The sequence below is a fragment of the Callionymus lyra genome, chromosome 5, assembly GCF_982586985.1.
Source record: "Callionymus lyra chromosome 5, fCalLyr1.hap1.1, whole genome shotgun sequence".
NCBI lineage: Eukaryota > Metazoa > Chordata > Actinopteri > Syngnathiformes > Callionymidae > Callionymus > Callionymus lyra.
This window is the reverse complement of record NC_141822.1, coordinates 12,623,418-12,639,711: the sequence shown is the minus strand read 5'-3', so window position 1 is coordinate 12,639,711 and position 16,294 is coordinate 12,623,418. Positions and strand designations below refer to the sequence as shown.

Genomic DNA, 16,294 nt, shown 5'->3' with positions numbered 1-16,294 from the left:
GTTGACTTTATCTTTAGAATCAATAAATAAATCCAATAAAGAGTTTGTGTTTAATACTAGTTAAATAAAAGGCTGGCAGCGCTGAGTTCCGCGTGTGTGACGTCACCGGACCCTCCACTAATTTAACAAACTTCATGAAGATCAATGATGACACAAAAATTAATTTAACAAGTTAAGTTTAGTCATAACACCATTAAATAGTTTACTTACTTACATTTTTTTAAATTTTAATTAATGAATAAAATAACTATGAATTAAAGTACAATGTTATTTCAAAGTATATATTTAACATCAGATTTTAAAGCTGATATTTGGTCTCATTTTGTCTTTAAAATAGAGTTTAAAGTTAAATAATTCGACACTGACAGATACTGGATATTACACGTTGCTCCGGGTTGTTTGAGATGTTAACACACTTTTGTATGTTGTCAATATAAGTTTACATTTTTGTTAATATTGTGAGAAGCACTTTCACATTTGATTAGAGAAAGTATTTACTCATGTCTTTGCTGTAAAAGCCAGAAAAAGTATTGTATCTTTAAAAGAAACAATATATCGTTGTTACTACAGTATCGCAATATATCGCAATATATTAAATCGTCACACGTGTATCGTGATGCGTATCGTATCGCCAGATTCTTGCCGATACACAGCCCTATTTAGTCGATACCAATAACAGTAAATGTTTTCGATACTTCGATACCATGGCTTAAAAAAAAAGCCTATACTTTGTAGTACATAACTTTATTTAATAAAGAAAACTAACAATCAAGCATGTCACATTTAAAGATTGGTGACGGTAACATTTGTTACCATAAAGATGCAAAAACAAACGGAACCAATAAACAAAAATTATAAAATATTCAAACAGTGTTGAGAACGGAGATAAATAAGAGAAGATTTTGTAAACGTTTTCATAAATAGGTTTTTCAAAAGTGAAATCAAAAGAGCTTTGAGGGTATGACAAGACTGCTTCAACAAAAGGCTGCAGTGTAATAAACCCATGATGCACTTTGTCTCACATGTGATTTCCAACTTAAAAAAAAAAAATGTACCTGTGAAAATTACTTTATTTACTTTAACATTGGAATTATTTTAATTTCAGATACACCTTCGTGGCTTTAATAACGGTTTAATAATATTCAAGTCATAATAAAAATGTATATAAAACATGTTTTCTGAAATCATAAGATATCTTCGCCTCAACTATAATATAATTCCACTGTTCTTAAAATATATATTTGCTCCTGCAGCATAACAAACATGGCTCCACTGTATTACCAGCTACATGGAAACCTCTTCATGTCAAGCCTATAAGTAAAAGTTGTCTTATCTTCTGAGTTGTAGAGAATCACTGTCAACATACAATAACATACAATAACTCCATCACCTGCACAAATTGTTGTTTATTACTTGATTGTAAGTAATTACCATTTTTGTCTCTTCTCTGCATGATGTATAGTTCAATACATCATGTTATGATCCAATCCTTGACATCCATGTCACGCCCAAAGCAACATAAATAATAGTAATGAATCTGGTTGCAAGACATAAAAGCATATATTTTTCTTTGATTGACAGTTTAAAATCACCTACTTAACGCAAGTCTTAGTCGACACAGAACGATGTGTGTACACAGGCTGTGATAAACAACTCTTTTCTTAAGTTTTGAGAAGACGAACTGTACTGAACGAACACATGAACCGCAGACTCTCGTTGTGGAACCGAACCCAGAGGCAGAACCAGCCTCAAACATGACGCCTCCAGAGTTCCGACACCTGAAACAAGGCAGGCGTGAGACTCCGCCCACTCATCACTTCCTGCTTGTCAAGGTGTGTCTGAGCTGGCTCGCTGCCAGAGTCATCAGCCCTCCGCGGGACACACCCAGGTCTTGGATCAAGTCCTGTTGAGAGATGAGGACTTGAACCTTGCAAGCCCTGGCTTGAGAACGTCACGCTCATGTTTCTCATCAGGTTTTTACAAATTTTTGTCAACTGAGGTTTGACGTACCTGTTATTACCCTTGATGGATGGTGTTGTTTAATTGTGTGTTTTTGTTGTTGCTGTAACAATAACATTTTATAGAGGTAAACTTTTCCACTTCAGGAAATAAAAGACAGGTGTCATGGTCAGCTTTCCTCAAAATAAACATCTGTATGAACACAAGTCGTCCTTCGAACATCAGGGTAAAACTGAAAGTTTCTGTGTGTTTTAATTAAATGAAATATGTCAATAATGACTGAATTAATTTAAACGTGGTGCTCAAGCAAAGTCAAACACACATTTATTTACTTTGTACAGTATTTTATTTACTTTTCTTTTATCACGCTTTGATCTCAGCTCCTCGTTTAGTATAGTATTGTTCAAACTTTATTTAAAAATACATGTAAAACTGAAGCATACATGTACAGGGTTCACACAGAAGCTTATTTCATTATACTTGAAAAAACCCTCGAATCAGAAATTGTACTTCCTTAAATTGAAGTCTATTTTTTGAGCATTTCAAAAGTTTCTACTGGTCTTTGTTGTATGTTGGTTGGTGAGAGAAAGAAAAATACTTATTATTTTATTTTAAATATATAATATTGTAAAACATTTTAAATATATAGTTTAATAAAAGCAGAGGAGACATTTTAACAGCTAATATTAACCAATATTCACTTCTGTGTGTCAAATGTGTGTTTGTGCGGCTCAGCACTCAAGGGGGGGTTTCTTGTGTACATGGAGATGACCCCTTGACCCCTTCTACACTCTTGGTCACACACACAGAGTTCAGTCAGGAAACGAGTTCTACTTCGCTCGCATCATGAGTAGTTTGTCCCGTCGTCCTGAAGTGAGTATCTTTACACTATTTCAAGTGAAAAGTACATTTTCACTCCAGGAGCCTTGAATTATAAGATTTTTTTCTTAAAGTAAACCATGTGTTAGATGTTTAACCTAGAATAGTAGCTGGTGTATTCCATTTAAATCATGTGAACTTAAAGATTTACATGCATTCATTTCTCAAAACCTTTCTATATATGACTCTTAAAAGCATGGTTTGATCGACTCAAAGTTGTGATTTGTTGTTAGCAACCACAGGCGGGTGATGTATGGCTGTACTGCTGCACCTTTAACCTTCCACTGTTTATCCAACAGCGCGAGCTAACGTAGCATCACTGCAACAAAATGTTGTAAAGCTTGATGTGCAGTGACTTCAGCGCCGACAGGAAACGGCACTTAAGCCTTCTTTTGTATTTTCAAGTATCACCGAAAAGCTTTAAGAGCCGTTGGAGTTAAGGTCAAGTGGATGGTTTATTATAATTATCCTTTTATAATGTGATAAAATAAATGAGTGGAAGTAACATCATGAACACCTATTTATTAATGGTTCATTTTTACGTTTGAATATGACATTTCTTAACGGAAATATTTTTTCATTTTTTTGAAAAGATCAATTTTGTTTTAAAGAAAACAAATAGTCAAGATAAAAGCTTCAATCTGAGGGCTCTTTGTCAAGAATCTGTCGACACGATACGTATCACGATACAGGGGCGATATATTCTGATACTGTAGTAACAAGGATGTATTTGTTGTATTGTCGAGTACTTGACTCTTGACGAAGTCGTAACTGCACCAATTTGTTTTGAAACCAAAATATGTCCGAACATCAACTTCAGCTTTAAGGCTGTATGGACTGTATCCTCTTGTCCTCAGTCATCACTTTAGCTGCAGAGGACGTAATGATTGCTACTTTCTAGTTGTTGGAATTTTAATTGCAACACAAAAATATACTAATGCGGTGAATATTTGCATGTTACTATAACTTAAACTTAAACATTAAAAAAACAAACATAAAATAACTTTGATTAAAAAAAAAACAATTTAAAGCCACAAATTTTTTATATATCCATAATTCATTGAGTTTTGGTTTAATATAAATGTGTTATCATCAAAGAAAGTATTTTATCAATTTTTCTCACACCATTAATCGTCACGATGCTTCTGGTACGGATGAAAAGAAAAATATGTTGTTAATTGAGAATGTCTTTTTTTTCTTGCATATTTCCAAGTTTTCTTACTGTTATTCCAGGAACTTGTTATTTCAGGAACTTGTTATTTCAGGCGTGTACTGCTCTCTATAACCAAGCCTCGTCTTGAGTTTCCACGGCAACCGAAAACATTTAGAAAGTAAATTGTTTCTGATTTGTTTCGGCGTGACTCTGTTGATACGACAAATAAGAAAAACAACACAAACATGATCCCAGACTTGTTAAAAGTCCCCGTCAGGAAGAGTGAGAGAGTACGAATCTACCCACATTCTTCTTTGAGTTTCGTTGAGGTTCTGTGAACTCCGTTTCATCGTCCTCCCTCCATCATCTCTCAGACGCTCGTCTGTGCTCCTGCTCGTTCAAACCCTCTCTCTCAGGGGGATTAAAACACAATGGACTTGTTTTGATTGCTTTTAATGAGACAACGCAGACTGTGTGTGTCATGGACGCCCGGCCCACTCATGTCGTGAAGCTTGTGCTCGCATTCCACCGGAGGAATTAATTACCCGGCGTTCATCCGCGGGTTTGATTCTTGTCTCCGCCGTGCATATGGCCACTTCCTCATTTTTCCGACGATGTGATTGTTGTTGATGTAAAGGTGGGTGGAAAAGTTTCACCGTCTCTGTAGGTCCGAAGCTTTACTGACTTTTCTGACGGCACTGATTTAAACATGATCCGCGTACAACCATCCCAAGAATGTTACAATAAAATGTATTTCTGGTCCGGGTCAGTTTGAAGTGTCACTTCTTTTAACCACAAGGCTTTTATTTTGCTGCAACAAACTCTCGCTCGACAAACTTTGAACACGGAACACTATAGTATTACTTTCATGTTGAACGATTAAAGACAAAGAAAAGAAAGAAAACTTCTTCAAATCTGGTTTAAAAGCGGAATATTGCTTGTATTATTTTATGCATAAACGTCTCAGGAAGATTCTTTCATGCTTTTAATTGTCAGACACTTGGTTTTGTTTCAAAATATTAAATATTAGATTGATTCATGATACTCTAATACTTTAAAGTGAAAATCTTGGAAATATTTTGAATATATTTTGAAACAAAAAAAATAAATATAGTGGTACTCTACTGTACACTTGTTTTTGATTGAAAATGTTTTAAATATATATATATATATAAAACAAAAATTTAAGTTGTTACATTTTTTTCAAGTACTCATGTTACTCCTTGTTGTATGTTTATAAGATGTTAAACTCTTTCAGTTTTAAGTTGTTAAACTTTATTCTAATCCATTAAAGACATATTACGCTCTGCTATAAATTTGTTTTTGTATTTTCACTTTTGAGTTGTGTCACTTTCTTGTTATCCATTACGAATTTGGTTCCATTTCAAAATATATTTGAAATATTTGAAATATTCTCACATTATTTTTTGCAGTTTAACAAAACTGCAATCCATAAAGCACACAAGGTACTCTTACTATACTGCGTATCTGGTTTCGTTTCAATATCTCTTTTAAATATTTGAAATATTCACACTTCTGTGTTGTTAAACTGTCTGCAATCCATAAAGCACACACTGTACTATACTGTGTATCTGGTTTTGTTTCAATATCTCTTTTAAATATTTTACATTTTATTTAAATTTTTTCTTTAGTTGTTCAATTGTTTTCTTATCTATTAGGGACACGTGATACTCTACTGTATATCTAGATTCATTTATTAGTATTAGAGTTTTTACTCAGCCCCTACGCCGATGAAAAAAAACAACTTTATATTTTGTAAAATAAATACAAAAGTTGAATTATATTGAAGAATCTTTCGAGTGCAAATACTTGGTTTTTCTCACGTAATTTCTATTGTTATAAATTTGTCCAGTTCTTGATTCCTTTCAAACTAATTTCTGAACTATATTTAACCCCCGACCTGACTGATGGTTTCTATCTCTCTCTTCATTTATGAGGAAAATTGTCGTTTTGAAAGTGAATAATATTATCTCTTTAATCCATACTAGTCGAGGCAACACGTCACTAATCTGTCGACTCTTGTATTTTTCTCTGCAGACTCTCCTGCTGAAACCAGACGTCACCGCGTCACCAGAGAAGTTGCTGCGACTGATAGAAGAGAAAATCCTCTTCCTGCAGGATCCTCAGGTAAACATCAACAACCTGTTCTCGTCTCACAATCACGTCTATTGATTAGCGTGTGATTGCATTAATGATCAGGAGCTGACAGGTGAGAAAAAGTTCCTGCTGGGTGAGTTTGAGAGCAGTTGAACGAGAAACTCGACACCCTCTGTACTGTTTTCCTAAAGACGGTCCTCGTTCAAATACTTTTACTTCTCCCTCAATCACTTTAACCCCAAAGAGAAAAATACTTTTACTGACGACTTTTAACTACTTAAGAAAGTCTTTCCCTCTCCAAAGCTGTGTGATAACAGAGGAAGAGAAACTCCTCTTTAATTCTCTAAGAAACTCAAATACTAGTATTGGAAGGTCCACCCCTCAGCTAATGTACTGCTCTCTGCTCTTAATACTGATAAGAAAAAACTCTTTAAACAACATTTAATATAACCCTTTAGGGAGAGGGATTATATTATTTTTAATGGATATGTTTTTAATCTATTTATCAAATTAACAAAAATATCTTTATAGAAGGTTCCTTCTCTATGTGTGTAAAAGATAAAAGACTTGAACCCTAAAAAACTTAAATTATATTAGATATATTTTAAAATCTACCAGGCTTGGCCTCAAATGCTTTCCTCGTTTCATTTAAATCATACTTTTTTTTTTTTGTTTTCTTCATAATCAACACAATTATGATGGTTTTTTTTGTTACTCCTGACAGTTTTCTCTTCACCGCTACATGTTATTTTCGTCTACGCTGGCTGTCGTCATACTTCAATTTCATGGAGGGTTTAGACAGTTGTTTAAAAAATGAACCGTACAGTCGTATGTTTTCAGTTTTAATTTACTCATAATTAAACAGTAGGGAACAGGCCGCAGTGAATGGAAAACTTGAAATAAATTGTAGGTTAAATGTGTTTTGTTTTTTACTGTAAAAGCTGCTCACCAGTGGCTCCTCAGCATTCTCTTCTTAGTATATCGTTTTTAAAAAGTCTTAAGCGGATGTTTGTTCGGCTTCCAGACAAATTTTAAGACGTGTCGGCGACATTATTCAGCCTTTTATTGTCACTGTGTCTGAAGGTTTTGCAATTTTTGGCTGCAAAGATGAATGGCTACCTTTGTCAACAAGGTGTTTGTACGTTTGTTTTGTATTAGTTCAACACCAACAGTTTGACAATATTTGAGATAAGTTCCAAATATATTTGTTCTACCATGAGTTTCATCCAAACTCAAAAATGTACTTGTTAGTATAGGAAGAAAGAAAAGTGCGTGTCTGTCTTGAAATAGCTGTTTTTTTGCAGAACTAAATGAATATGTTCTGCAAGATTTTAACCCTTGTGTTGTCCCTGGGTCAAGGTGACCCGGAGGGCCGAAAACAAATGCGTTAGAGGTATCCCTTGGGTTGTCTCTGGGTCAAGGTGACCCGGAGGGCCGAAAACAAATGCGTTAGAGGTATCCCTTGTGTTGTCTCTGGGTCAAGGTGACCCGGAGGGCCGAAAACAAATGCGTTAGTGGTATCCCTTGTGTTGTCTCTGGGTCAAGGTGAACAACCTCCACCACTACATATACATTTCTGTTCACCTTGACCGAGTCAACACAAGGGTGTAGCAAAACTGCTCCAGTTTGTACAGTTAGTCAGTCATGTTGGAATGTGAGCCGAGAGTCGTCTACATGTGATGAAGGTGACGGTGAAGAATTCAAGTCTCAGTACATGTGTGTAGACGTGCTAAACTCAAGGTGTGATTAGTTGCAAAACACACACATTGTTGTTGTTTCAGGAACTTCTAAAACAACATGTTCATATTATTAGTTCTTTAGTTTGAATTTTTGTTCAGCTCCAACATCTGTGTTCCAGGACAAACTCTGCAACGTTGCCGCCCTCAGTGAAGGCCTGACCTCTGACCTCCTGCAGCTGCAGAGGACGACTGAGCAGGAGCTCGGCAGCATCAACACACAGTAAGTTCACGTCTCGGCTGCACAATAGCTGGTTTACGAATTTAAATACATTGTAAATACCTGCACCGTATATCAACTGTACATTTTTCTCAATGTCACCAAACACAAAAGACGGATCATGAACCAGAAATGATCCTCATGAACGTCTGTTTGCACGCGATCGTTCTAAGCTAAGATTATACCTCAGGGCTGTCTCAGGTCTGCTGTGTCTGTCTGTGTGTCGTTCTCACACTTCCTGGCAAACATGCCTGTCACATGCACACACTCCTATGGACGTGTGTTTGTGCAGGAGTGTGTATGTTTGTGTTGGATTATTCCACTGAAGTTTGGACGGGACACACTAGAAGGCATTTACGTTGGTTATAGTTACAGATGAGTTTACAGATGTAAAGTGTTTTAAATCCATATATTCTCGTATAAAAAGGCGAGTTAGTAGTTTCCTTTTTTTAATTTCTATTTTTATTAGAAGAAATAGACACTGTTTTAAATGAGAGAGTAAATGAATTAAAATGGAAGTTTACACAAAAATAATTAGAAAAATCACCTAAAAATATGTTTACAAGTCACATAATACACTACGCTCCATACATCCAATAATCTATTACAATAAATAGATTTTAAGAACATGTTATTTCTTAACATTTATTAACATTTATGTGATGATTCACCAAGAAGCCTTTATATGTAATAATTTAAGATTAAAAAAATATCATGAAATCCAATAAAAATGTGAAGTAATGAAGGAAACTGTATTTAAATGGGACAGTTTCAGTTCTGGTTAGGCATGAGTCCTGAAGTCTGATGAGGGAGGTAACAAGTATTCAAAGACAAAAGAGGGGGAGGAGAAGGAGAGAGAAGTGAGTTCTTTCAAGGCCACATTCATGGGATATTTGTAGTGATTATTAATTTCCATGACAGTTGTGATGTTGTTTTAAAACAAAAGGGATGTTTCTCAACAGAAGTAGCAGCACAGCAGACATGTCCAACACACACTCTGATTTGTTTGTTCTGTACACACTTGAGTGTCAGCCCAGCTGCCTGCTGGGAAATACATCCTTACTACACTCACGCTGAAGTACCCTGAAACACTTTAGATCAATATTGTGATTTTCTTTTAAGAAGTAAATATAGTTTTCAGAAATGATTACGTGATTTCCAGAATGAAGAGAGCAGCATAAAAGCACCAACTATATTCAACCCTTGTGTTGTTTGGGGGTCAAGGTGACCCGGAGGCCCGGAAATAAATGCGTTTGTAGTATCCCTTGTGTTGTCTCTGGGTCAAGGTGAACCACTTTCCTGGCTTCCAAGAATACACATGCAGTGGCGAAGTGAAACTCAACATTTGTTTCCGGGCCTTTGGGTCACCTTGACCCAGAGATGACACAAGGGTTAAAAAGAAAAAAGAAAATGTACATAGATGTGTAACATTTATGTTGCATTAAATAGTTGGTTCATATAACCTATGTCTTTTTAAAGGTGTTCAGTAAATTATTTTTCATACAGTTCTTATAACAAGGACGTAACACGACTGGATTAAAAATATATTTTTAAAAACCTTCCAGATGTCCAGTTTCCGACAATCTTCTTTAATTACATCTAAAAGGTTTTGTCTTTTTGTATTGAGTCACTTTTTTACGCTGCCGTCTCCATCATCTGTCCACTGATTGGTTGATGCCAAGCTTACCTTCGTCATCTCTATTCCATATTCTCGATTATATCTGTGTTTTCTATCATGAGCTTGATGTGCAAATTGACGGTTCAAAACAAAATCACACCATCGTCTACTATTTATATGTCTTTTCTCACCGTCAGTGTTTCAACGCAGGGTTCAAAGCGTTTTGGAAAAGTAGAAACTTGTCTGAGAATTAGAAACCAGCTGACACTATTTTTGAGTAGAAATACATTTAATAAAAAACAATGATAAACAGTTTAAAGTACGTGATAATATTGTTTAATATCAGTAAAAGTAATTATTATTATGTAAAGTAAGCAGTGAGTTATTGTGACAGCACAGGCTTCAGGCTCACATGTTTTGTAAGAAATGACGTTGAAGATTTCCTTGTCAGAACATTCCAGGTTGTTTGCCAGTGAGCATCAGAGTGAAAGTTGTTTGGTTTGACCTGCGCTTCCCTCTCCCTGCCTCGACAAGCCATTTTAACTATTATTTATCCTGCAAGATAAAACAGAAACCAAGGTGTGCCAGAACACACACGGCATTGACAATATTCCAGGTAATCTCCCCGTTTTTCTCATCATCTCCGCGGGGCTCGTCGCCAACGCTGATGTCACCGCTTTGATCAGACAGATAGAGAACTTCTTCCCGTCTGTACTTTACATCCTGGTCTTTCTTGTGAGGACACGACGCCGCTTTTATTCTCGTTTCTCAACGGCTTATGCGGTTTGAAGGCAGCGGCAACAAGGGCAGGGAAGGAGGATCGAGCTAATGCTGATTAGCAACAGTTGCTACGCCTCGATGTCTTTATTTTTTTGTGGCACAAAGAGACGCTGCTTTTGTTTGGTTAACAACTGAAACTGGTCTTGAGTCAGGTGAAGCACCTCCCGTCGCGCTGGTTCAGGACAAGTCGACACAAGTGTTGGAAAAAAGTTTTAGCGAGAAACGTTTAATATTTAAAGCGACAGAAATTGTTGTAACACGACCGTTCGTCCCTGGAGGGCTGCTGGCAGTTCATCCATCCATCAACTCTTCTCTCAACTCTTCTTTCAACTTTCACAAAACTGAATTACTTCTGCAAGAGTTGAGACGGAGAGAAACCTCTTGACAGCCGACCTTTCAAACATCAAAGCAGGAATCGATTTGTGGTCTTAAAGGGAGTTATGAGCTTATGAAGCTTCGTGATGCTTTTAGTTTAATCTTTGCTTTTGAACAATCATTTCAAAGCAGAAATTATTCTCAAGCTAAGAGCGCCACCTTTTGGGCTCTGAAAATAAGGACAATGCTTCATGAAGCTTCATCAGAACTTTACTTTTAGTTAAGATACGATATAAGATATTTCTTTATTCGTCCCTCATCGGGAAAATGTGTCGAGTTGTCAAAAACGGGTCACAAAAAATAAAACATAAATACACATTAGATTAAACGTTTAAAGCAATTCATTTTTGATTAAAACTATATTTGATATTGATATATTAATATGTTAATTATTATCATTTTTGTTGGATTTTAATGTTTGTTTTGCCGCTTATTCTGTCAAATCTTCATCTCTTTCCTTCAGTTTAATCTGGTTCTTAACCCTTGTGTTGATCCAGAGGCATGAAAACAAACGTGTTTGTGTTATCCCTTGTGTTGTCTCTGGTTTAACTGCATATAAACAACTTGTTTTGCGCTGGGTCACTTTGACCCAGAAGTAACACAAGGGTTAAGAGTTGTCCGTAATATTAGTGAGTTAAAAAGACACACATACTTTATATAAATATCATAATTATGTGTTTTTGAGTTCGTATCGTACAGTATATATGTTTTGTTGTGTAAAATAAATAAAGAAAAATAGTTGGAACATTACAGCTTAAATGTGAATTGCTTAAAAAAAAAACAAAAAAAAACATAAATATACTTAATTTTATTAAAAAAAGAAGAATTTTTAGAATAAATTACCAGTAAACGGGTAAACTATCGTTTCTAAAGTGTTCGACTCATTTTCCATACGTCCTTGACAGAGACGCTGCTAAAAATAAACGTACAATTACTAGAACTTGTGTGAGCATTACAGCAGCCACTGGTGCCATACATTAATGTCATTAAATAAATATAAATTAACACCCACACACTGGTTTCACCTGCAATTACCGAGAGGAATCTATTTGTCACATACATTCCTGTAATAAGTCTTTTTTCACACGGATGGTGCCGAGCTCGCTGACAGCTGGCTCTGTGTGTGAGTCTGTACACACATGTGTGTTTATGCACATGTGTGACTGTGTTTCCATGCGTTCCACGTTCTCCTATGTCGTCTAGTCGGGAGAATAAACACAAAAGTATGTATGATATTTTTGACTACTTCATTGAACCTGTGATTTCGGAAATAAAAATGGTGTCGTTGATACAGAATGTTTCTTGTGACATGAAGGAATATATCGCCAGTTAAACATTTTTACATTTGTGAGCCTGTTATGATACACCTAATGATCATGATTAATTATTATATATAGAATAATGATGCAATTTTAGCATCATTTTCTCGTCACAAGATTTTCCTCTGCACTTTCTCCAACGACGCAACTTTCAGCGAGCGCTGGAAGACTCCCATAATGCAGCTCTTTTACCCCCCACGGTCCAGCATTACGTGAGAAATGTAATTATTGCACTTGACGTCTCTGGCAGAGGTGAGACACGCATGTGAAAGGAGAAAAATCCATCACCAGATGTTTGAACAAAAGTAATGAAAACAGTGATAGATGTCATTATCATGTATGTATAATGGTGCCAATTAGGTTTGGGGGAAGAAAAAAAAGAGAGCCATGATTGTGTGTTTCTGATTGTATGATCTCTCTTCTGCTTCCGTTTTTTTTGTTGGCGTCAAGTCAATCAAATACTCTCCAAGAAGCGAGGGGAAGAGATGCAGCGACTCCCAGTGGATTGATTGAGAACTGCATGTTTCAATATAAGTGTGGTCGCATGGATGTTGGAGTAAAAAACGGTCAAAGTTAACCCTTTAATAAGGGTGTTGAGACTGTAATGGGAGCTTCATTTGTTAGAGTTGTGGATCTCAGTTTAACATGTATTAAACTCTGGCATTTGTTATCAGTTTTATCTTGCCCTTTAAAGTACTGTATATACTTTATTGAATATTGTTTTGATTGTTAAAGCGCTTTGTGACCCTGGTCTGGAAAAGCACTATACAAATAAAAATTACTTACTTACATTAATCTAAATTAAAGACGTGATGAAGAAGCTCCTTCAACAAGACAACAAAATATTCAGGTCCAGTCAGCCATCAGTTGAGCAAATAGAGTTGAGATGTTGTGACAGTGAGAGGATTTACTTCTGGAAGGATCTGTAAACATATTACTGTTTGAAGAAGGGCGTTCTCGGGTCACGGGAAGTGACCACGGCAGAACGCATGTGATGAGAGTCGTCGAAGTTTCAGATGTGTAACTGCTGGTCTGTGCTGTCAGACTTTTGCAGATCTGGGGTCGGCGCCGGTGCGTGACCAGGGAACTGTTGGGGCTTCAGGCGAAGAAGGAAGGGGTAGAGAGTGAACTCGCAAGAAGCACCAGTCTGCAGGCGTCAGCTGTAAGTGACCACAGGAAGTGATGTCATGCAGAAAATGGAGATGAAATTCTTCTATAGAACCACTTGTTTAAGCTCCAGACTTTCAAGCATTTAAATGTAGTCTTTTGCTTTGGGTCCGCACCATGGCCTCCCCCTAGCTTGACATGTCTCATAGATGGCAAGAATCAGAAATACTTTTTTTATCCTTAGGGTAAATTGCTTTTAAGTTGCAGTTACTCAGCATGAGAAGACCGTGCGTAAAGTAAATGGTCTAAGATGTCTAATATTACAAAAATATACATCATTATGGAAAATCTTAAACATATCAAGAATTAACTTAATACAATCTATGTTTAAAAACATTTAAAAGGTAATATAATGTGTCTTGTATCAAATATTTACATTAAATGTAAGTAAGTAAGTAAGTAAGTAATATTTATTTATATAGCGCTTTTCGAGACCAGGGTCACAAAGCGCTTAGACAATCAAAACAATACTCAAAAAAGTACATACTTTAAAGATCAAGATAATACTGAGAACAACACAGAATGTTACTGTATTCTGAATTTATTGCACCGTTATATACATTTTAGATGAAGATGTCAATATAAATAGGAATATTTGACGTATTTATTGAAAGATTATATGATTTTATCTACAGTGTATTTTGCCATTTGATATTTTTCTACATCTTCATTAATCAATTTATATTTGGTTGAGAAAATTACATAAATATAAAGAAAAAAAGTAAAAAAAAGTCAGGATATTTTGCGCTTGAATCTGTGCTTGTTTTCAACATCTCTTCTGCTTCTTTCTCAGCTCCAACTCTGTGCTTTTCGAGAGCTCCAGAGTCGCATCACAAGCTCTTTGGATCAGTCCCGCCAGCTGATCTTCCAGGAGAAAGCTCTGAGCGAGCTCGGACACCTGCTGACCCAGGACCTGCAGCGGTACCAGGAGGCGACACAGAGCCTGAGCGAGCCCCTCCACAGGTGAACATCCTTCGTGAGGTGACGTTCTAAGACGTGGTAGCAACGTCATGATCTCCTTCACAGGTCAGGAGCAGAAGAAGAATCTTGCCCGAGGGCCCCCGGCATGCAGGGAAAGAATCAGACCGAGCAAGAAAATACAATGGTACAGTTTGACCTTCAATTTTTCTTTTTTGCTTTGCAGCTGCAGATGAAAAATACGACTTCAGAGAAGTTAAATATTCTTAATGTGGTGGTGTTTAATGGATCCATTAGAAGCAACAAATCGTTTTGTTTCTATTTGAGTCTTTATCTGTTTTACGTTCATTAACTACAAAACATTTGTTTCTTCAAAGCTACAGAAACGACTAACAGTCTTTAGGAAATTGACTTAAAAACTCGCTCGATGTGGTCTTTGTCCAGTGTGAGTGTATTCACAAGGGATGTTCTGCATTTTCAGTCCCTGAAAATGTTTCAAAAGTACAAACAGTTTCAGCCAAAACTATTTTATCACTGAAATAACTTGGTCGAGGCAAGACTTTATTAAAACAATATGCAGTTTTCCCATTACAGACGACGGATGTTTCTGATTCATTCCTGTGGTCTTCAATGTAAACACGTTAATAGATCAACACAGGACTCGGAGAAACATGATGTTTGTTCACTCTTGCTTCAGTTGTCACACGTGAACGATGCATTTAATGAAGTTGGGATTGCTATGGTGCGTTCAAGAGCGTAGGATATGTTGTATTGAAATACAAAATTAATAGATAGGCAGTGGAGTTTGTTTTCTGCTTCTACTAACAGTTGCACTTGTTCTGAATGAACTTTGAGTCATAATAAAATAAAATACACTTTGTTTTTATGAGTGAAACAATTCACAATTTTACAAACCCTAAAGCAGGTCCATCATGGGTCTGTAGGTTAACTTTGATAACCAACATTTGGTTTTGAAAGGTCATTTTTCCGTGCCAAATAGATTTGTTTTGTAATGAAAAGAAGAATTAAAAGCAAAATGCTTTGATCTAAGTGAGGCACCAATAATAAGTAAGTAAGTAAGTAATTTGTATTTATATAGCGCTTTTCCAGACCAGGGTCACAAAACGCTTAAACAATCAAAACAATATTCAATAAAGTATAAACTTTAAAGATCAAGATAAAACTGATAACAACAACAGGAGTCCCAGAAAATCAAGAAAAAGCCTGAACAAATAAAAACGTCTTAAGATGTTTCTTAAAGGAGTCAGTAGACTCCATCAATAAGTAGAACTATTATATAGTATAACGATTTCTGTGCCTCGATGACCTGTTTTTCGGTTTCGGTTTCGACCAAGAATTTTGATTTCGGTACAAATATTTTTGTTTGTTGTCTGTGTTAGTAGTATTGATGATGGGCTGCTTGTGTGTGTGCTACGCCGGATCGAAAACATGTACTTTGTAACTGAAAATATCTCTGTCCTTTGAAGTGAAACACTCGCGAGTATGTGCGTGTGAGTATTTTGTGTGTGTGCATGTGTCTGGCATCGGTCCAGCTGTTGTCAGTCTTTCTCAGACAGTTGGATTAGATACAGAGGAAACATCTGCCTGCTCATCTGGCTCGCTCTCTCTCTTCCTCACAAACACGCACCACATCTTTCCCCCTAAAAAAAAAGAAAGAAAAGAAGCATAATAGAGTGATCCAGCAGTGACAGGAGATGCTGAAGGTTTAGAGTGTTATTAGAACAGGGAAGCTGTCAAAGTGTCATCACAGTTTAACTGCAGAAGCTTCAACACAAACAAGGCGACAGGCCGTCTGCCAACATGCTGCAGCGTCTATACTTTTTTACACACTATCACTCACAACAGCAGCTCCGCACCAAGATGCTGGATTGTTAAGGTTTTATTTACACGTGTATAATCGCGGTCCACAAATAGAAACAAACGGGAACCTTCATGCATAGACATGTAAAATATCTCTACGACAAAATTGTCTAAATTCCATATGAATAAAAATTAGGGCAGATCTTGCATGGAGGTATATCAGGTTTTTTT

At 36.3% G+C, this 16,294-nt stretch overlaps 1 protein-coding gene across 1 annotated transcript in view; it reads left to right on the top strand.

Annotated features, from left to right (window-relative positions):
- Positions 1-1,754: 1,754 nt before the first annotated feature.
- The window catches only part of LOC148079430 (uncharacterized), a 29,445-nt gene continuing 14,905 nt past the window's right edge, over positions 1,755-16,294 (top strand). The window contains exons 1-6 of the mRNA XM_087792284.1: positions 1,755-1,832; positions 6,050-6,139; positions 7,968-8,068; positions 13,202-13,319; positions 14,118-14,287; positions 14,351-14,429. Coding sequence (XP_087648410.1) covers positions 1,755-1,832; positions 6,050-6,139; positions 7,968-8,068; positions 13,202-13,319; positions 14,118-14,287; positions 14,351-14,429 — 636 coding nt within the window. The remainder of the gene's footprint in view (positions 1,833-6,049; positions 6,140-7,967; positions 8,069-13,201; positions 13,320-14,117; positions 14,288-14,350; positions 14,430-16,294) is intronic.